General features: G+C 46.3%; 1 protein-coding gene across 1 annotated transcript; it reads right to left on the bottom strand.

Moving 5' to 3' along the window:
* Positions 1–18,583: 18,583 nt before the first annotated feature.
* On the bottom strand, positions 18,584–19,549 carry LOC146808971 (putative G protein-coupled receptor 33). Its single transcript, XM_085614270.1, has one exon. It carries the CDS (start codon positions 19,547–19,549, stop codon positions 18,584–18,586), a length of 966 nt encoding a protein of 321 aa, XP_085470396.1.
* Positions 19,550–21,815: the final 2,266 nt, after the last annotated feature.

The raw sequence follows: 21,815 nt of genomic DNA, 5'->3' as shown, positions 1-21,815 counted from the left end.
TGGTACCTTGCTTGCACTTTTTATACATTGCTATTGCTTTTAAGAATTGTAATGCTTGTTACCCTGTATGAATAACATTGAATGCACTGGCGCTTTACCATGAATTCTAGTGACTTTAAAGAAGTAATACTTGCATTTACAGTCTTTGTTACCTCGTGCAGCATGACCTATGCTATATGTCCTTATCGACATCGTAGATTGGTGATAGTCTTTTAAATGCTTTCAACACTGACTACTACTAGTAAAAGGGGCGGACCTGCAAACTCCTCATGTGCCAAAGGTCACAAACTCAGCGCTGAGCGCTGCATGTCAGGGCTGCAAACTATCGACAGCGCATCTCGTGAACGTTTCAAAGCCCCCAAGATACCAACCAAAGCTTCAAACTGTACCTGCAGGTGGGTCTAGTCCTTGGAGGTCCTCCTGAGCCAGGTTTAGGAGTTTACTTTCTGATGAAAAGTGCCAGTCGCGTGACAATAAATACTACTTCTATTCGTAGGAGGAATCTTCCCTTGCTCGGTATTTAAATGAGATGCAAATGGCTGAGATACATCTCCTGAGGCAGCAGGCCAGCTCTGCTGATAAAGACTTGTCTGCACCGCTTATGACAGAGCTGGCGTTGGTGATGTTCAAGGATGTACTTGTCTCTGTTGCACCCTCATTGTGGGCACTTGCTTCTGACCTTTAAGCCACATTTCACGTTTCCTTCCACGGACTAGACTAAGGATGTTCTATGTAAGTGGTTGTTGGCCTGTGGTCTGCGACTGCTAAGAAAAATACTAATAACAGATTAATAATGTGGACATAAAAAACATTTTAAAACCTTCTGTACATGGGAAGCTACAAATTAAGTTAGCACAGATTAATTTGTGGGAGCAGAGCAAGTGCATCAAACAGGTTGTAGAATGGTAGACAATGGCCGAGATTGAATTTAGAAAAGCTCGATCCTTCACATTTAAAATAAAAAAATACATTTTTTGTATTTGTGAATTTAATGAAAAAAATCAGCATCTGTGTATTTGTTTGCTGAATGCTTGTTTCTGTATATTATGTGCATTGTTTTGCAGTTCAGATAATCGAAAATGCTTAGCCCGGGAACCACAGCTTCCAAATTGATTCATTTTGAGATTTTCCATTTTGCCCCAACATTTGCAACTACTGATCAGAGGAGGAAAAACATTTGAGTCCAGTGGTAAACTCTCAAAGTAGTGGCAAATGTGGGTGAAAAACTTGCACCGGCCTAAACGTAACGCAATTTAATCTAAAAATGTAATTGCAGAAGTCGCCCTGGCATCAATGGCACTCGAGGGGCAGACACTGTCCTGCCACAGGGACAATGGATTGTAATCTGGCTCCAAGAATTTGGAGGAGGCTTGTTCCCCACTGACTGCCACTGCATCTGGGTGTAAACTATGAAAAACAATCTGAGGCATAGTCTTGAGTTTAGAGAAGGATCCTAAACTGTAATATGGCGACCCTCCCCTCCACCCCCCCCCCCCCCCCCGCGTCATCTGTCCTCAAACATGAAAGGATTCCAGCTGGCACAACACATGTCTAATCTCTAGTTTTCTTACTAAAATAACACACACACCACAAAAAAGACTGGCGATTTGTGATAGATTATTTAAGAGTCAAGTTTATTTATGTAGTAGCCATTGTAGTTGACTTACTGTACATAGATTTTGATAGCAAATACTAACAAGGTAATCAATCAATCAATTGAATCTTTATTTCGGCAGTATTTCAGCCATAAAAGAACACATAAAATAATATATACAGTAAAAATACAATGTTGAAGCAATAACTAAAATTACACAATCAAGTGTAAAGCAGAGGTGCTAATCACTGTTAAAAATACAGTATTGCAGCAATAACTACAATTGCATAATCGGATGTGAACCAGGGCTGCTAGTCACTATTTGAAATTATAAAACTCCTTTTGATCCAGATAGCATGCAGATACTTCGCAAGGGCAAACACAATATAACCTGCAGTATCAGTTTTAAAAATCCTTAATGCATCTGAACATTTCCTAAATCCTAAATTTCTACAGATAGGTACAATCTAATTCTTCCTTGCTCTACTATAAAGAGGGCAGAAAAATAGAATATGGCATTCATCCTCTTTATTCATACCACAGCCTGGACAATGTGAGGACCTGGACGAGGACCATTTACTGGTTAGGCACGCTATAGGGAGTGCGCCAAACCTCCATTGTATGTATAGCTTCCTGGCCATGACAGGGAAAATTACATCCAGGTAATCTTCAAATGAGTATACAGATTTAATCTCTACGAATGATTTTACCATGGTACCATTCTGTGAATCGTGGAGCCATGCATTAGAGCATCGAGATCTATAGAGCTCTGTAAATAGATTCCCTGAGATCTCACTACAGGCTGTTACTGGATTCAGCCACATGTCCGCAAGACCCATTTTCAAAAATTCGTCTTTAATGTAAGAGAGCCAAGGAATATGCACTGCCTTGCCTAATCTCAGTATTTCTTGTAACTCAGTTTTATACTGCACGAGCTCGGGGGTCAGCCAAATCCTCCTCCAGAACCTGAGGGGTTTGATGGCTAGTTCCTCCTGGATGGGAAATATACCCAAGTCGAGCCTCAGCGGTAAGAGAGGTGTACTTTGGGGGAGCGAGAGAAACTGCCTCAGAAAGTTGTTCTCAACTTTAGTCAATCCAGGTCTAACGGCGTGCCCCCAAAGTTCCCCTCCATACAATGCTGCCGCTCTAGCCCTCGATTTATAGATTTCAAGACCAGGGCTGATGGGTTTGTAAGTGGAGGCATTTGTCATTTTTAGTATTCCCCCAGCTATTTGGGTCAGTTTGAGTTGTGATTTGGCAAGTTGTGGGCCCCAGGAAAGTTTTTCACTTAGTGTAACACCTAAGTATTGGAAAGTGTGAACTCTCTCGAGTGCAACCGAGTCTAAAGTGGGGGGTGGTCTGGTGTGTAAGGGAGGATTAAAAATCATGTATTTAGTCTTGTCTACATTTATCTGTAGACCATGTTCACAGCAGAAGTTGTTAAAACGTTCCAATATACGTTGGATCCCCATAGGTGACTTAGATAAAAGCAAGGTGTCGTCAGCAAACATTATAGCCGCGACTTTCCTGCCTGCCAGCCTGGGTGCATCGTTGTTAGGCACTGCATCCAGGTTAGCTATCAATCCATTTACATATATGCAGAACAAGGTGGGGGCCAGGACACACCCTTGCCTGACTCCCTTGTTCACCGTGAACCTGGCGGACAATACACCTCCTCTTGCACACCTGACCTGAGCAAAGTTCTGGGTGTGCAACCTCACCAGTATTCCCAATAGAGCATTGGGAACACCCAGATCTCGTAAGACAGCCCAAAGTTTACCCCTAGGGACAGTGTCAAACACAGAGCGTAAGTCAACAAATACCATGTAGAGGCTGCCACCCTCGATTACCACAGTCTTCCAATACAGCATTATTAAACGGAAGATCTGGTCCATGGTAGATGTTTTACTTCTAAAGCCAGCCTGATAAGGCGAAAGGATTTCATTCTCATTGGCCCACTCCTGCAAACGATCTAAAATAAGTCGTGCAAATATTTTTTGGGGGACATCAATGAGACTGATGGGCCTGTAATTAACGGGGAGCAGGGGAGAACCCTTTTTATATATAGGTATAATTTCCGCTCCCAACCACGAGCCCGGGACCTCTGCACCGTACAGAATTGAATTGTAAAGTACGCATAAGTACGGCGCCCATATCTTAGGCTGTTCTTTGAACATATCCCCAGGTAGCTTGTCTATACCTGGTGCTTTGCCCATTGCCAGTTTTCCTAGGGCAATGGTGACCTCCTCTACGGAAAATTCCAGAACCTCGGCATCCCCAGAAAGAGGTAAATGAAGGGGCAGGAGGTCTAAATCAGAAGTGGCTGCATATAGGCATTCAAAGTGGGATTCCCACACCCCCGGATCAAGGTTGACTTCAATTGCATTGCGGGGTTCCGCACACCCTGAATTCACAATAGCCCAGAATCTGCTCGGTTCCTTGTTGGCAAGTGCAGAGGCTAAGTTTTCCCATCTCTCCCAGTCCCAATCTATTTTTGCCTGTTTTAATACTTCTTTATGGGCAATCCTGAGTGAGCGGATCATTAGCCTGTCACTGCCAGTTTTAATGGCATTAATCAGATCAGATTTAGCTCTCCTACATGTGGCGTTGTACCAAGACGAGGAGGTGGTCCTGGGTTGCCTGGAGGGAATGATAGGATTTAGAATACCTGCAAGGGTGTCAACCAAATCCTGATGAACAGTGAGCAGGTTTGCAGAGGTGTCCGAGGACAGCCCTTGGGCCCAGATGTCACTTGCCATTTTGAGCAGGGGAAGGATGGATGAATATAGACTTGAGAATGCATCCCTCCTTTCACGCAGGGTCGCCCACTTTACCCGCCTCCTGTTATTAGTAAGAACCAGGCCTGGGTCAGCGGTCGATTCCATGTGGGCTTTCGAAAATATGGGCAATTCCATTTTCAACAGCAGTATTTTGTGGTCGCTGTCCGTTCTATTCACTACCTCCAGATCCACAATCTTTGACCACATCCTGGTCTGGACCATGACGTAGTCTAAATGGGATTCCTGATCTTTTTTTATTATAAGTACACTTGGAGGGAATATCTGAGGGCATCCGACCATTAACCGCCCTGACTGAGTTGTGCAGAGTTAGGGTCATGATCTGCATGGCCAATGGGGTCCATGCCTTTGCAAAAAGGGACCTGCACTGCGGGATTCCCCAAAACTCATCTTCATCCAGCAGTGCCCCCTCATTCAGCCCTTGAAGGGGCTCGTAGTGGCAATTGAAATCTCCTGCGATCACATAGTGAATGTCTCGATTTAGAGATTCAAGAAAAACCGATAATTCCCCAACGGTGTTGGATTCCTTTGCCAAAGCAGCAGGTCGGGAATATACATTCACTAATGCCAGTTTATGTGAATTGGGCCATGTCATTAGGACGCATAAAATGTCATCCGAGTTTGACTGAATCAAATCCACCCTACAGCCCAGGTGTACACCGATCCATGTTGTCAGACCACCAGAAGGGCGGCCCTTACCTCCCCATCGGGCTGCGATATTAAAGGCCACAAACCCAACTCTATGAACCTCCTCCCTGGCCCAGGTCTCCTGCAATAGAATCACGTCAGCGGTGTCAACAAAAGAGCCCCATGCTGGACATGCTAGCTTGTTTTTCAGACCTGCCACATTCCATGATATTAGGTTCATACACTGAGGGTGACACGGGTGATGAAGTGGGGGATCCAGTAGAGGAGAAGAGCCACTCTGCTGGTGTGAATCAGTTGGCCCAATAGGGGTAGTACTAGCACTTTGTAGAATAACTGGCGATTGGTGGGGAACAGAAGACAGTGTAGAATACTCTTGGGGGATACTAATACTATTCCCCGCGATGGTAGAGGGGCTCCCCTTATTGCCAGGAGGCAAGCTCCTTTCCATAGATGACTCAGTGGGCTCTAAGCCTATGATACAACCCCCCAGTGGACCCTGAGCTGCATGATTGTACCTAGCCAGTCAGTCAACCTGATCAAGGCAACTAAACCTATTTGAGCAGGGGGATAGGACCATTTTAGGTCAAAGGGGGCTTGTCTTGATTTCCCACCACCTCCCCTGAGCGGATGCGGAATATGGGTCCAACCACTTTCTTCTGGCCTCAGTTGACCATTTGGATAGAAGTAGGAGAGGGGACGCACCCGAATTTTTGTGTCTGAACGGGAAGTTTCCCAATTGCAGATATAATCTGCTGTCCTAGCGTCCCGGAAATTAACTATGACGCAATCGCCAGTTATGTTTTTAGGGGTGTGCCCCACCCACCCCACCCTTCTAACCATAATGATCTCGCATCTAGCATGCGGAGGCAAGGGCCTGTGAATGCTAAGCCAGTATATTGCCTTATTTTTCAGGTTGGAAAACTCCTCAGTACTAGGGTCATTAATTTCGGGGACCCCTGTGAGAACAACCAGGTAGGGACTTGCTTCCGGGGGCAGATCTAGTCTCGGGGTAAACCTGGAAGCATCACCCTGAATTCGCTTCCTCTCTATCCTCACATTGTCACTGTTTTTAACCAGAGGGGCCTCTCCTGTAGTGTTGCTATCTATATGATGGTCGATGGGGGGCCTAACTTTGTGTTGTACTTGTGAGAGAATATGAGTGGTAGCTGGAACTGCCAGAGGTATAGCTGGTGGGAAAGTTGGAGGCCGTGTGACTGTACATTGAACCGTAGGGACTGGCAATACCCCCCCAGCCGTAGCGGTACAACCACATTTACAGGGGCATGGGGGAGTGCTTTGTTATTAACACCCTCAGTTAGACCCCTTATTTGCTGTTCAAGCTAAGTAAGAAGGGTCACCATACCCTCCAACTTGGATTCCAGGGGTCCCAATAGGGTGCGCAGCAGTAGGTCTAATTGTTGCGGAGGTATTGCATCCCCGGGTGGCTGTGGCAGGAAGGTAGGTGAAGCGAGTACCTGAGCAGGGGGATCCCCGAGGGGCTTAGAAGGGATAGAAACTGGAGGAGGGGTGCGGCTTCCCTGGCTTTCTCTGACCGCTGTATCGGCCTCTGGGGCTGCGATGATACCTCGTTTTACAGGTTTAACTCCCCCTGACTTGGTACTAACTTTCCTAGTGGCTTTGGACTTGGTTTTTGAAGTCAACCCTTCATTGGTGACCCTTTTTTTACGCAGGATAGGTCCATGTCTAGTCACTGGGGGGGATATAATTCTTGAATTAGTCGTGAGATCATTATCACTCGAGGGATCACTAGAGGAGGTATCATCGACAAATTGGGTGAGAGGTAGGATTGTATTGCTAGCACCAGTACCATTAGGGGTACGCGCAGATGCAAGAAGGCCCAAAGAAGATCTCCTAGCTAGGGCCAAATCCTGCGAGACTCTGCGCTCCATAAGTACAATACCCTGATCAATCACCGAGTTAGCTCTTACTATAAACTGATCTAAAGTGCCTGTGAGATTACCTTTGGGCACATGATTCCTACCCTCTTTGGATGCCATTCTCAAGTGAGGTGAAACACAATAAATAGATCATAGTAATAATGCGTCAATGTACCCTGCGTAAGACAGTGAATTAATAGTAGGGGTGGTTTAGAACCAATGCAGTCAAATAGCTTAAAATGTACACATACGGCTTAGTCCGCAGATGAAAAAGGGGTGGCCCGGTCCGGTCTCTCTCGGTCTCAAACGGGCTACAACGGGCCCGCCCTTGGCCCGGGCTTCGCCCGGGATGCGCCCCAGACGCGTCCCGCGTACGCGTTGTGGAGGAAATAGTTATAGTGGGAAAAGGAGGAGGGGCCGGGAAGCGTCTCCAGCTGCGGCCAATGTCCTGGAAGCAGAGGGGCCGCTGGGACTCGCAGTCCCGGATTCACCGACTGTTGATCCTCGTGGCTCCCACACCTGCGCCTAAGTCCATGGATACACCTCCAATAGCAGGAACACCTTACACAGCCCACTGGCCAAGACGTCGCCTCCGAGCGGCTCCCGAGAAGCGGGGGCCGCGAGGCGCTATGAGGTGAGAGGAGGAGGGGCCGAGAAGAGTCTCCAGCTGCGGCCAATGTCCTGGAAGCAGAGGGGCCGCTGGGACTCGCAGTCCCGGATTCACCGACTGTTGATCCTCGTGGCTCCCACACCTGCGCCTAAGTCCACGGATACACCTCCAATAGCAGGAACACCTTACACAGCCCACTGGCCAAGACGTCGCCTCACAAGGTAATGAGAGTTGGCGAGTGAGAAATGCAGAGTGGGGGCACACATTGAACATTCAAACATGGTTTCATGTTTATCATTTTCTAAATTCCCTGTAAGAGTAATATTAGGTAATAGAAGGAGAGGTCCTTCAGTCTGTAGACATTCACTCAGTAGGAGAGATCAAGGCTGACTTGGACAGTGTGAGAGGTTCTGCCCACTGGTCACTGAAGAGAGCTTTCCAGTCAATCTGTAACACCAGAATGTGTATATGGGGATCAAAGTAATTGGTATAGGACTGCAAGAAATGTTTACAATGATGAATAAAAGATTGTGTGCAGAGGTGGGCACGTGTGTGTGATGTATGATGGTGCAGTGCAGCAGGGTGGGCCAGAAAACCAAAATGAGGAGTTGTTGGAGAAAATGTTGCTTCAGGGACAGACAGTGGCCTGGTGTCTGGAAGGAAATAAATACACTGGTTCTCAAAAATGGTAAGTGGGGTTAGGATAACGATAGTGGACCATAGCTGATTATTTTACGCAGTGATGACGCACCGTGGAAACTTGGTGGGACTTGTTTCTTAAATAGTAGGAAGAAACCCCGGATTAGAGGAGGGGAGAAGATTGTGGGCAGCCATACAGCAAATGAAGTGATGGAAGATAAGGATCTCCCTTATTTGCTACAACAAAGGAAGTTAGAAAAAATAATACTGAGTGTGAGAAATGTTGTAATGAAAAATAAGAGAGCATTAAACTTCAAGTCATTGGGGGACTTCAAGGCATTGGGTGTATGACATATATAGAATATAATGATTGGATAGAAAGGTGTGGCAGGGCAGATCTTTGGAAAAGAGAATTAGAGCCTTGTTTACAGTTCAGAGGGTCCTGAAATCATCTGACTTCTGGCTGGTTAAAACTCTAAGTATGTGGTGGAGTCCAACTGCTGAATTTTGTCCTCCTTCTGGACAGCAATGTGGGGAAAAGGCTGCCGCAGGGTTCTAGTTCACATTTAGTCTGTCCTCCTGGGGGATTGTCAGCTCCTTGCACCCTCTATATGAGGTCTTCTATGATTTCAGCGACCTTTGGATTGGATGGGGAAAGGGAAGGTGTATCAAAGAAAGCAATGGGTCACATTCTAAAGCTTTGGTGAGGAAAAAGCATGTTGCAATGTGGACAAAGGTGTAAGGCAACATGTAAATCAAGGAGTGAAAAAATGGGCACGTGCCTATCTGATAGTGGTCTTTTTTTTTAAAGAGAAATGGAATCAATGTCTGAGGCAGGGCTGGGTTACAAAGTTTGAGGGGGGGGACACACATACCAATTACCTATATTTCCAGCAGGGCAAGCTGTTGCAAGTTCTCTCCGATACTTTTATAGACAATTCCACTTTGCATGATTTCAGACTCATCTGGTCTGTTTTGAGAACCACAGTTCATTCGACTTCTTCATGGAAAGCAGACTCGATCAGGTACAGAAGAGACTTTTTAAAAACTTCTTGAAAGTTTTCTCCGATGAAAATATAAAAGATGGGAGTGAAGCAGACATTGACACATGATGCAATGGTGGCCACCAACATACTTGCTGGTATCAGTAACTCTGGGACAGATCCTCTGAAGAGACGTAAACACTGGAACAGGTGGTATGGTGTCCAACACACGAAGAATGACACAACGGAGACCATTATGACTTTAATCAATTTACTTGACTTTGACAGGCTTCTCACATTCACTTTGAAGGCTATGATGATGTAGCAGGAAGTGATGACCATGAATGGTAAAAGAAATGCAACAAAAACCCTGACTAAAAACAGGCACAGGTGGATTTTATCTCTTCTGGTTTGTACTTCTGGAGTTTTCCAGTCATCAGAAAATAAGTAATTGTTGGTACAGATGGTTTTATTGTTTTCATCATGCCTGAGTTCTCGAAAAACCAAATATGGTGCACTTAACATAATAGCTGCGCTCCAGATGGAATAGCTGATGATTGTAGCCCGTCGGGGTGTCCTGTAATGCCTGGCCCAGATTGGGTGGAGAACTAGGATGTACCGGTCCAGGCTAATGATGGTCAAGATGAAGACTGAAGCGTACATAGAGAGAGAAATAAGCGTGTTCACCACTTTGCACATCGCTTTGCCAAAAGGCCAGTGGAGATCAAGCAAAGCAAACGCCCCAAGGATTGGTATTTAAATGAGATGCAAATGGCTGAGATACATCTCCTGAGGCAGCAGGCCAGCTCTGCTGATAAAGACTTGTCTGCACCGCTTATGACAGAGCTGGCGTTGGTGATGTTCAAGGATGTACTTGTCTCTGTTGCACCCTCATTGTGGGCACTTGCTTCTGACCTTTAAGCCACATTTCACGTTTCCTTCCACGGACTAGACTAAGGATGTTCTATGTAAGTGGTTGTTGGCCTGTGGTCTGCGACTGCTAAGAAAAATACTAATAACAGATTAATAATGTGGACATAAAAAACATTTTAAAACCTTCTGTACATGGGAAGCTACAAATTAAGTTAGCACAGATTAATTTGTGGGAGCAGAGCAAGTGCATCAAACAGGTTGTAGAATGGTAGACAATGGCCGAGATTGAATTTAGAAAAGCTCGATCCTTCACATTTAAAATAAAAAAATACATTTTTTGTATTTGTGAATTTAATGAAAAAAATCAGCATCTGTGTATTTGTTTGCTGAATGCTTGTTTCTGTATATTATGTGCATTGTTTTGCAGTTCAGATAATCGAAAATGCTTAGCCCGGGAACCACAGCTTCCAAATTGATTCATTTTGAGATTTTCCATTTTGCCCCAACATTTGCAACTACTGATCAGAGGAGGAAAAACATTTGAGTCCAGTGGTAAACTCTCAAAGTAGTGGCAAATGTGGGTGAAAAACTTGCACCGGCCTAAACGTAACGCAATTTAATCTAAAAATGTAATTGCAGAAGTCGCCCTGGCATCAATGGCACTCGAGGGGCAGACACTGTCCTGCCACAGGGACAATGGATTGTAATCTGGCTCCAAGAATTTGGAGGAGGCTTGTTCCCCACTGACTGCCACTGCATCTGGGTGTAAACTATGAAAAACAATCTGAGGCATAGTCTTGAGTTTAGAGAAGGATCCTAAACTGTAATATGGCGACCCTCCCCTCCACCCCCCCCCCCCCCCCCCGCGTCATCTGTCCTCAAACATGAAAGGATTCCAGCTGGCACAACACATGTCTAATCTCTAGTTTTCTTACTAAAATAACACACACACCACAAAAAAGACTGGCGATTTGTGATAGATTATTTAAGAGTCAAGTTTATTTATGTAGTAGCCATTGTAGTTGACTTACTGTACATAGATTTTGATAGCAAATACTAACAAGGTAATCAATCAATCAATTGAATCTTTATTTCGGCAGTATTTCAGCCATAAAAGAACACATAAAATAATATATACAGTAAAAATACAATGTTGAAGCAATAACTAAAATTACACAATCAAGTGTAAAGCAGAGGTGCTAATCACTGTTAAAAATACAGTATTGCAGCAATAACTACAATTGCATAATCGGATGTGAACCAGGGCTGCTAGTCACTATTTGAAATTATAAAACTCCTTTTGATCCAGATAGCATGCAGATACTTCGCAAGGGCAAACACAATATAACCTGCAGTATCAGTTTTAAAAATCCTTAATGCATCTGAACATTTCCTAAATCCTAAATTTCTACAGATAGGTACAATCTAATTCTTCCTTGCTCTACTATAAAGAGGGCAGAAAAATAGAATATGGCATTCATCCTCTTTATTCATACCACAGCCTGGACAATGTGAGGACCTGGACGAGGACCATTTACTGGTTAGGCACGCTATAGGGAGTGCGCCAAACCTCCATTGTATGTATAGCTTCCTGGCCATGACAGGGAAAATTACATCCAGGTAATCTTCAAATGAGTATACAGATTTAATCTCTACGAATGATTTTACCATGGTACCATTCTGTGAATCGTGGAGCCATGCATTAGAGCATCGAGATCTATAGAGCTCTGTAAATAGATTCCCTGAGATCTCACTACAGGCTGTTACTGGATTCAGCCACATGTCCGCAAGACCCATTTTCAAAAATTCGTCTTTAATGTAAGAGAGCCAAGGAATATGCACTGCCTTGCCTAATCTCAGTATTTCTTGTAACTCAGTTTTATACTGCACGAGCTCGGGGGTCAGCCAAATCCTCCTCCAGAACCTGAGGGGTTTGATGGCTAGTTCCTCCTGGATGGGAAATATACCCAAGTCGAGCCTCAGCGGTAAGAGAGGTGTACTTTGGGGGAGCGAGAGAAACTGCCTCAGAAAGTTGTTCTCAACTTTAGTCAATCCAGGTCTAACGGCGTGCCCCCAAAGTTCCCCTCCATACAATGCTGCCGCTCTAGCCCTCGATTTATAGATTTCAAGACCAGGGCTGATGGGTTTGTAAGTGGAGGCATTTGTCATTTTTAGTATTCCCCCAGCTATTTGGGTCAGTTTGAGTTGTGATTTGGCAAGTTGTGGGCCCCAGGAAAGTTTTTCACTTAGTGTAACACCTAAGTATTGGAAAGTGTGAACTCTCTCGAGTGCAACCGAGTCTAAAGTGGGGGGTGGTCTGGTGTGTAAGGGAGGATTAAAAATCATGTATTTAGTCTTGTCTACATTTATCTGTAGACCATGTTCACAGCAGAAGTTGTTAAAACGTTCCAATATACGTTGGATCCCCATAGGTGACTTAGATAAAAGCAAGGTGTCGTCAGCAAACATTATAGCCGCGACTTTCCTGCCTGCCAGCCTGGGTGCATCGTTGTTAGGCACTGCATCCAGGTTAGCTATCAATCCATTTACATATATGCAGAACAAGGTGGGGGCCAGGACACACCCTTGCCTGACTCCCTTGTTCACCGTGAACCTGGCGGACAATACACCTCCTCTTGCACACCTGACCTGAGCAAAGTTCTGGGTGTGCAACCTCACCAGTATTCCCAATAGAGCATTGGGAACACCCAGATCTCGTAAGACAGCCCAAAGTTTACCCCTAGGGACAGTGTCAAACACAGAGCGTAAGTCAACAAATACCATGTAGAGGCTGCCACCCTCGATTACCACAGTCTTCCAATACAGCATTATTAAACGGAAGATCTGGTCCATGGTAGATGTTTTACTTCTAAAGCCAGCCTGATAAGGCGAAAGGATTTCATTCTCATTGGCCCACTCCTGCAAACGATCTAAAATAAGTCGTGCAAATATTTTTTGGGGGACATCAATGAGACTGATGGGCCTGTAATTAACGGGGAGCAGGGGAGAACCCTTTTTATATATAGGTATAATTTCCGCTCCCAACCACGAGCCCGGGACCTCTGCACCGTACAGAATTGAATTGTAAAGTACGCATAAGTACGGCGCCCATATCTTAGGCTGTTCTTTGAACATATCCCCAGGTAGCTTGTCTATACCTGGTGCTTTGCCCATTGCCAGTTTTCCTAGGGCAATGGTGACCTCCTCTACGGAAAATTCCAGAACCTCGGCATCCCCAGAAAGAGGTAAATGAAGGGGCAGGAGGTCTAAATCAGAAGTGGCTGCATATAGGCATTCAAAGTGGGATTCCCACACCCCCGGATCAAGGTTGACTTCAATTGCATTGCGGGGTTCCGCACACCCTGAATTCACAATAGCCCAGAATCTGCTCGGTTCCTTGTTGGCAAGTGCAGAGGCTAAGTTTTCCCATCTCTCCCAGTCCCAATCTATTTTTGCCTGTTTTAATACTTCTTTATGGGCAATCCTGAGTGAGCGGATCATTAGCCTGTCACTGCCAGTTTTAATGGCATTAATCAGATCAGATTTAGCTCTCCTACATGTGGCGTTGTACCAAGACGAGGAGGTGGTCCTGGGTTGCCTGGAGGGAATGATAGGATTTAGAATACCTGCAAGGGTGTCAACCAAATCCTGATGAACAGTGAGCAGGTTTGCAGAGGTGTCCGAGGACAGCCCTTGGGCCCAGATGTCACTTGCCATTTTGAGCAGGGGAAGGATGGATGAATATAGACTTGAGAATGCATCCCTCCTTTCACGCAGGGTCGCCCACTTTACCCGCCTCCTGTTATTAGTAAGAACCAGGCCTGGGTCAGCGGTCGATTCCATGTGGGCTTTCGAAAATATGGGCAATTCCATTTTCAACAGCAGTATTTTGTGGTCGCTGTCCGTTCTATTCACTACCTCCAGATCCACAATCTTTGACCACATCCTGGTCTGGACCATGACGTAGTCTAAATGGGATTCCTGATCTTTTTTTATTATAAGTACACTTGGAGGGAATATCTGAGGGCATCCGACCATTAACCGCCCTGACTGAGTTGTGCAGAGTTAGGGTCATGATCTGCATGGCCAATGGGGTCCATGCCTTTGCAAAAAGGGACCTGCACTGCGGGATTCCCCAAAACTCATCTTCATCCAGCAGTGCCCCCTCATTCAGCCCTTGAAGGGGCTCGTAGTGGCAATTGAAATCTCCTGCGATCACATAGTGAATGTCTCGATTTAGAGATTCAAGAAAAACCGATAATTCCCCAACGGTGTTGGATTCCTTTGCCAAAGCAGCAGGTCGGGAATATACATTCACTAATGCCAGTTTATGTGAATTGGGCCATGTCATTAGGACGCATAAAATGTCATCCGAGTTTGACTGAATCAAATCCACCCTACAGCCCAGGTGTACACCGATCCATGTTGTCAGACCACCAGAAGGGCGGCCCTTACCTCCCCATCGGGCTGCGATATTAAAGGCCACAAACCCAACTCTATGAACCTCCTCCCTGGCCCAGGTCTCCTGCAATAGAATCACGTCAGCGGTGTCAACAAAAGAGCCCCATGCTGGACATGCTAGCTTGTTTTTCAGACCTGCCACATTCCATGATATTAGGTTCATACACTGAGGGTGACACGGGTGATGAAGTGGGGGATCCAGTAGAGGAGAAGAGCCACTCTGCTGGTGTGAATCAGTTGGCCCAATAGGGGTAGTACTAGCACTTTGTAGAATAACTGGCGATTGGTGGGGAACAGAAGACAGTGTAGAATACTCTTGGGGGATACTAATACTATTCCCCGCGATGGTAGAGGGGCTCCCCTTATTGCCAGGAGGCAAGCTCCTTTCCATAGATGACTCAGTGGGCTCTAAGCCTATGATACAACCCCCCAGTGGACCCTGAGCTGCATGATTGTACCTAGCCAGTCAGTCAACCTGATCAAGGCAACTAAACCTATTTGAGCAGGGGGATAGGACCATTTTAGGTCAAAGGGGGCTTGTCTTGATTTCCCACCACCTCCCCTGAGCGGATGCGGAATATGGGTCCAACCACTTTCTTCTGGCCTCAGTTGACCATTTGGATAGAAGTAGGAGAGGGGACGCACCCGAATTTTTGTGTCTGAACGGGAAGTTTCCCAATTGCAGATATAATCTGCTGTCCTAGCGTCCCGGAAATTAACTATGACGCAATCGCCAGTTATGTTTTTAGGGGTGTGCCCCACCCACCCCACCCTTCTAACCATAATGATCTCGCATCTAGCATGCGGAGGCAAGGGCCTGTGAATGCTAAGCCAGTATATTGCCTTATTTTTCAGGTTGGAAAACTCCTCAGTACTAGGGTCATTAATTTCGGGGACCCCTGTGAGAACAACCAGGTAGGGACTTGCTTCCGGGGGCAGATCTAGTCTCGGGGTAAACCTGGAAGCATCACCCTGAATTCGCTTCCTCTCTATCCTCACATTGTCACTGTTTTTAACCAGAGGGGCCTCTCCTGTAGTGTTGCTATCTATATGATGGTCGATGGGGGGCCTAACTTTGTGTTGTACTTGTGAGAGAATATGAGTGGTAGCTGGAACTGCCAGAGGTATAGCTGGTGGGAAAGTTGGAGGCCGTGTGACTGTACATTGAACCGTAGGGACTGGCAATACCCCCCCAGCCGTAGCGGTACAACCACATTTACAGGGGCATGGGGGAGTGCTTTGTTATTAACACCCTCAGTTAGACCCCTTATTTGCTGTTCAAGCTAAGTAAGAAGGGTCACCATACCCTCCAACTTGGATTCCAGGGGTCCCAATAGGGTGCGCAGCAGTAGGTCTAATTGTTGCGGAGGTATTGCATCCCCGGGTGGCTGTGGCAGGAAGGTAGGTGAAGCGAGTACCTGAGCAGGGGGATCCCCGAGGGGCTTAGAAGGGATAGAAACTGGAGGAGGGGTGCGGCTTCCCTGGCTTTCTCTGACCGCTGTATCGGCCTCTGGGGCTGCGATGATACCTCGTTTTACAGGTTTAACTCCCCCTGACTTGGTACTAACTTTCCTAGTGGCTTTGGACTTGGTTTTTGAAGTCAACCCTTCATTGGTGACCCTTTTTTTACGCAGGATAGGTCCATGTCTAGTCACTGGGGGGGATATAATTCTTGAATTAGTCGTGAGATCATTATCACTCGAGGGATCACTAGAGGAGGTATCATCGACAAATTGGGTGAGAGGTAGGATTGTATTGCTAGCACCAGTACCATTAGGGGTACGCGCAGATGCAAGAAGGCCCAAAGAAGATCTCCTAGCTAGGGCCAAATCCTGCGAGACTCTGCGCTCCATAAGTACAATACCCTGATCAATCACCGAGTTAGCTCTTACTATAAACTGATCTAAAGTGCCTGTGAGATTACCTTTGGGCACATGATTCCTACCCTCTTTGGATGCCATTCTCAAGTGAGGTGAAACACAATAAATAGATCATAGTAATAATGCGTCAATGTACCCTGCGTAAGACAGTGAATTAATAGTAGGGGTGGTTTAGAACCAATGCAGTCAAATAGCTTAAAATGTACACATACGGCTTAGTCCGCAGATGAAAAAGGGGTGGCCCGGTCCGGTCTCTCTCGGTCTCAAACGGGCTACAACGGGCCCGCCCTTGGCCCGGGCTTCGCCCGGGATGCGCCCCAGACGCGTCCCGCGTACGCGTTGTGGAGGAAATAGTTATAGTGGGAAAAGGAGGAGGGGCCGGGAAGCGTCTCCAGCTGCGGCCAATGTCCTGGAAGCAGAGGGGCCGCTGGGACTCGCAGTCCCGGATTCACCGACTGTTGATCCTCGTGGCTCCCACACCTGCGCCTAAGTCCATGGATACACCTCCAATAGCAGGAACACCTTACACAGCCCACTGGCCAAGACGTCGCCTCCGAGCGGCTCCCGAGAAGCGGGGGCCGCGAGGCGCTATGAGGTGAGAGGAGGAGGGGCCGAGAAGAGTCTCCAGCTGCGGCCAATGTCCTGGAAGCAGAGGGGCCGCTGGGACTCGCAGTCCCGGATTCACCGACTGTTGATCCTCGTGGCTCCCACACCTGCGCCTAAGTCCACGGATACACCTCCAATAGCAGGAACACCTTACACAGCCCACTGGCCAAGACGTCGCCTCACAAGGTAATGAGAGTTGGCGAGTGAGAAATGCAGAGTGGGGGCACACATTGAACATTCAAACATGGTTTCATGTTTATCATTTTCTAAATTCCCTGTAAGAGTAATATTAGGTAATAGAAGGAGAGGTCCTTCAGTCTGTAGACATTCACTCAGTAGGAGAGATCAAGGCTGACTTGGACAGTGTGAGAGGTTCTGCCCACTGGTCACTGAAGAGAGCTTTCCAGTCAATCTGTAACACCAGAATGTGTATATGGGGATCAAAGTAATTGGTATAGGACTGCAAGAAATGTTTACAATGATGAATAAAAGATTGTGTGCAGAGGTGGGCACGTGTGTGTGATGTATGATGGTGCAGTGCAGCAGGGTGGGCCAGAAAACCAAAATGAGGAGTTGTTGGAGAAAATGTTGCTTCAGGGACAGACAGTGGCCTGGTGTCTGGAAGGAAATAAATACACTGGTTCTCAAAAATGGTAAGTGGGGTTAGGATAACGATAGTGGACCATAGCTGATTATTTTACGCAGTGATGACGCACCGTGGAAACTTGGTGGGACTTGTTTCTTAAATAGTAGGAAGAAACCCCGGATTAGAGGAGGGGAGAAGATTGTGGGCAGCCATACAGCAAATGAAGTGATGGAAGATAAGGATCTCCCTTATTTGCTACAACAAAGGAAGTTAGAAAAAATAATACTGAGTGTGAGAAATGTTGTAATGAAAAATAAGAGAGCATTAAACTTCAAGTCATTGGGGGACTTCAAGGCATTGGGTGTATGACATATATAGAATATAATGATTGGATAGAAAGGTGTGGCAGGGCAGATCTTTGGAAAAGAGAATTAGAGCCTTGTTTACAGTTCAGAGGGTCCTGAAATCATCTGACTTCTGGCTGGTTAAAACTCTAAGTATGTGGTGGAGTCCAACTGCTGAATTTTGTCCTCCTTCTGGACAGCAATGTGGGGAAAAGGCTGCCGCAGGGTTCTAGTTCACATTTAGTCTGTCCTCCTGGGGGATTGTCAGCTCCTTGCACCCTCTATATGAGGTCTTCTATGATTTCAGCGACCTTTGGATTGGATGGGGAAAGGGAAGGTGTATCAAAGAAAGCAATGGGTCACATTCTAAAGCTTTGGTGAGGAAAAAGCATGTTGCAATGTGGACAAAGGTGTAAGGCAACATGTAAATCAAGGAGTGAAAAAATGGGCACGTGCCTATCTGATAGTGGTCTTTTTTTTTAAAGAGAAATGGAATCAATGTCTGAGGCAGGGCTGGGTTACAAAGTTTGAGGGGGGGGACACACATACCAATTACCTATATTTCCAGCAGGGCAAGCTGTTGCAAGTTCTCTCCGATACTTTTATAGACAATTCCACTTTGCATGATTTCAGACTCATCTGGTCTGTTTTGAGAACCACAGTTCATTCGACTTCTTCATGGAAAGCAGACTCGATCAGGTACAGAAGAGACTTTTTAAAAACTTCTTGAAAGTTTTCTCCGATGAAAATATAAAAGATGGGAGTGAAGCAGACATTGACACATGATGCAATGGTGGCCACCAACATACTTGCTGGTATCAGTAACTCTGGGACAGATCCTCTGAAGAGACGTAAACACTGGAACAGGTGGTATGGTGTCCAACACACGAAGAATGACACAACGGAGACCATTATGACTTTAATCAATTTACTTGACTTTGACAGGCTTCTCACATTCACTTTGAAGGCTATGATGATGTAGCAGGAAGTGATGACCATGAATGGTAAAAGAAATGCAACAAAAACCCTGACTAAAAACAGGCACAGGTGGATTTTATCTCTTCTGGTTTGTACTTCTGGAGTTTTCCAGTCATCAGAAAATAAGTAATTGTTGGTACAGATGGTTTTATTGTTTTCATCATGCCTGAGTTCTCGAAAAACCAAATATGGTGCACTTAACATAATAGCTGCGCTCCAGATGGAATAGCTGATGATTGTAGCCCGTCGGGGTGTCCTGTAATGCCTGGCCCAGATTGGGTGGAGAACTAGGATGTACCGGTCCAGGCTAATGATGGTCAAGATGAAGACTGAAGCGTACATAGAGAGAGAAATAAGCGTGTTCACCACTTTGCACATCGCTTTGCCAAAAGGCCAGTGGAGATCAAGCAAAGCAAACGCCCCAAGGATTGGCATGATCATTGAGAATGTCCAACTGGACAAAACCAAGCTGAAAAACCATACAGTGTTGACTGTCTTCGTCATCCTGAATCCCAAAGTCCAGAGGAAAAGAGAGTTTCCAAGAATACCAATGGAAGCAGTGAAGAAAAGAAACACAGATGATACCAAGTTCACTGTATGATTGTATTTCTCCTCAAAAGACAAATTCGTCGAATTATTATGTAGAACCATAATGCCCTGGGAGAGAAGAGACAAATAAGAAGAATTAGGCAGGAGGTAAAAACCTAGAAAATGGGACAAAGCACATTGCTTCACAACAGTTTAAATTGTGGAACCTGAGACAGGCTGGGCCAGAAGTATCAAGCGTTTTTCCCGTTCGCAAACGTTTGCGAATGGGAAAAATACCTTTTGGGATGTATCATCCCAAAAGGCATTCGCAAAATAGGGATTCGCAAAAATTGCGATTCCCTATTTTGCGAATGCATTTAAGGAATCGCAATTTGCAATTCCCCAATATGAAATGCAGGAAGCCAAACATTTTGCGACCTGGCTTTAAAGAATCGCAAATTACCCTCCAACTTCAAGTTTGCACTTTTTAGCATTTTCCAAGGTACATAAATGCCCTTAGGGCATGTATGTGCACCACATGTGCACACTTGCATATTTCAGGGGTGCAACAGGGTGTCCATTTGACACCCTTGCACCCCTGAAATTGCAAGCGCAATTTGCGAGTACCTATTGGTTACTCGCAAATTGCGCATGCAATTCCCATTCAGAGGCCCATAGGAATGAATGGGAAGCCATTCCTTATTTGCGACTCGTAATTTGCAAGTTTCAAATAAGGAATATGTAGAAATCATAATTATTATTGCGAGACATACATACATTGCAATTTGCAATTCCATAATTGCGAATCAGTAAATTTTGCTATTATGGAATCGCAAAATCCAATATTGGTACATCTGGCCCTCTGTGTGTCCTGAGAATATGTTCAGTTGAGAGGCAATGATGAGACCATTTCATATGATGAGCTACTTGCAGTCCCAAGTGAAAACTTTAGGCAAATTCCAGATCTCTAGATCTCTAGAATTTGGTTGCAAAAATGTGTTTTTCTAACATGCTCCTGCAAGTTCTTGAAAATTGGTCTCTCTAACTATAATTGCAAAATGAATGTTAATTTATAGTGACCCCCACATGCAATAGAAAACAACCACTTATGCAATTTGTTTGAAAGGAAACACTTACAAATAATTTAGGTCTAAATGAACCAAAGGCCCATTTAGAATTTGGTGCTAACTGAAATGGCTCCAGTTTTTATAGGAAATTATTACAAGAGTGTGTTGGACCGGGTGTGCGGCCTAGATGGCAACAAAGGCAGATGTGTGAGCTGGAGCTCCGTGTAAGGCCCGAAAAATATCCAGAGCCTAATCCGTCCATCCTGCCTCTCATCCTACAATGGGTCCGCCTAAGTGCTCCCACTGCCCTTCCACGCCATCTGATAACTCCCTGACTGCGCTGGGCACCGAGGTGCCACGCAACCTGCTTTGCACCCTACCCAGCTGGGCATACATGCAAGGTGGTCAGCTGAGGGCTGCCTGCCACGCTCTAGTGAACGGGCTCTGTAGGACTGAGTTGAGAATGCGAGGTGTGCGCGGGCCCAAGATGGTCACCCCCACCTCCCGCAAAGTTGCAAGAGGCGCTGGGTGTCCTGCTGATATCCTACGACCTGAGGGAGTGAAACTTTCCTGCGGATCATTGGTGCTGCGGCTAGCGGCTGGGCCTGAGGTGAGTCGGGCTCCCTGTTCCCGGATGGTGCCTGTAGGAAGGTAGGATCCTTCTGCATGGTTACCCCACTTTTTGCCTGGTGCCAAGCTGTTATTGTAGGAAGCTCCTGCAGCTTCACCTGTGACAGACCCACCAAACCTCCAAGAACTGGACCCAACCACCTTCGCTGCATCCTACTCAACACCCGCTCCGCACGCAAACACGCCATCGAGCTCTGGGACCTGCTCGACACCTTCGCCCCAGACGTGGCCTTCCTCACCGAGACCTGGTGGAATGACTCCTCGGCACCCGACATCGCCATAGCCATCCCGGACGGCTACAAGATCACCCTCAGGGACCGCGCCAATGGAATCGGAGGAGGAATAGCCATCGTCTACAAGTTCACCCTCAAGGTCACCACCCACGCAGACGACAACCTCAACACCGCCGAACACCTGCACTTCCGGATCCACACTGACCCCAACACCACCCTCAGAGGAACCCTCATCTATAGACCCCCCGGACCACGAGCACAGTTCAGCGACTCCATCGCTGACCTCGCCAGCACCCACGCACTCGCCTCCACTGACTACATCCTCCTCGGGGACCTGAATTTCCACCTCGAGAACAACAACGACGCCAACTCCGCTACTCTGAACGAAAACCTCGCCAACCTCGGCCTCAGACAACTCGTCACCGCACCCACCCACGCCGCAGGTCACACGCTGGACGC

Source organism: Triturus cristatus, chromosome 7 (assembly GCF_964204655.1).
Source record: "Triturus cristatus chromosome 7, aTriCri1.1, whole genome shotgun sequence".
Lineage (NCBI taxonomy): Eukaryota > Metazoa > Chordata > Amphibia > Caudata > Salamandridae > Triturus > Triturus cristatus.
Note: the sequence above shows the minus strand (reverse complement) of the source record. Positions and strands in the feature narration are given on the sequence as shown.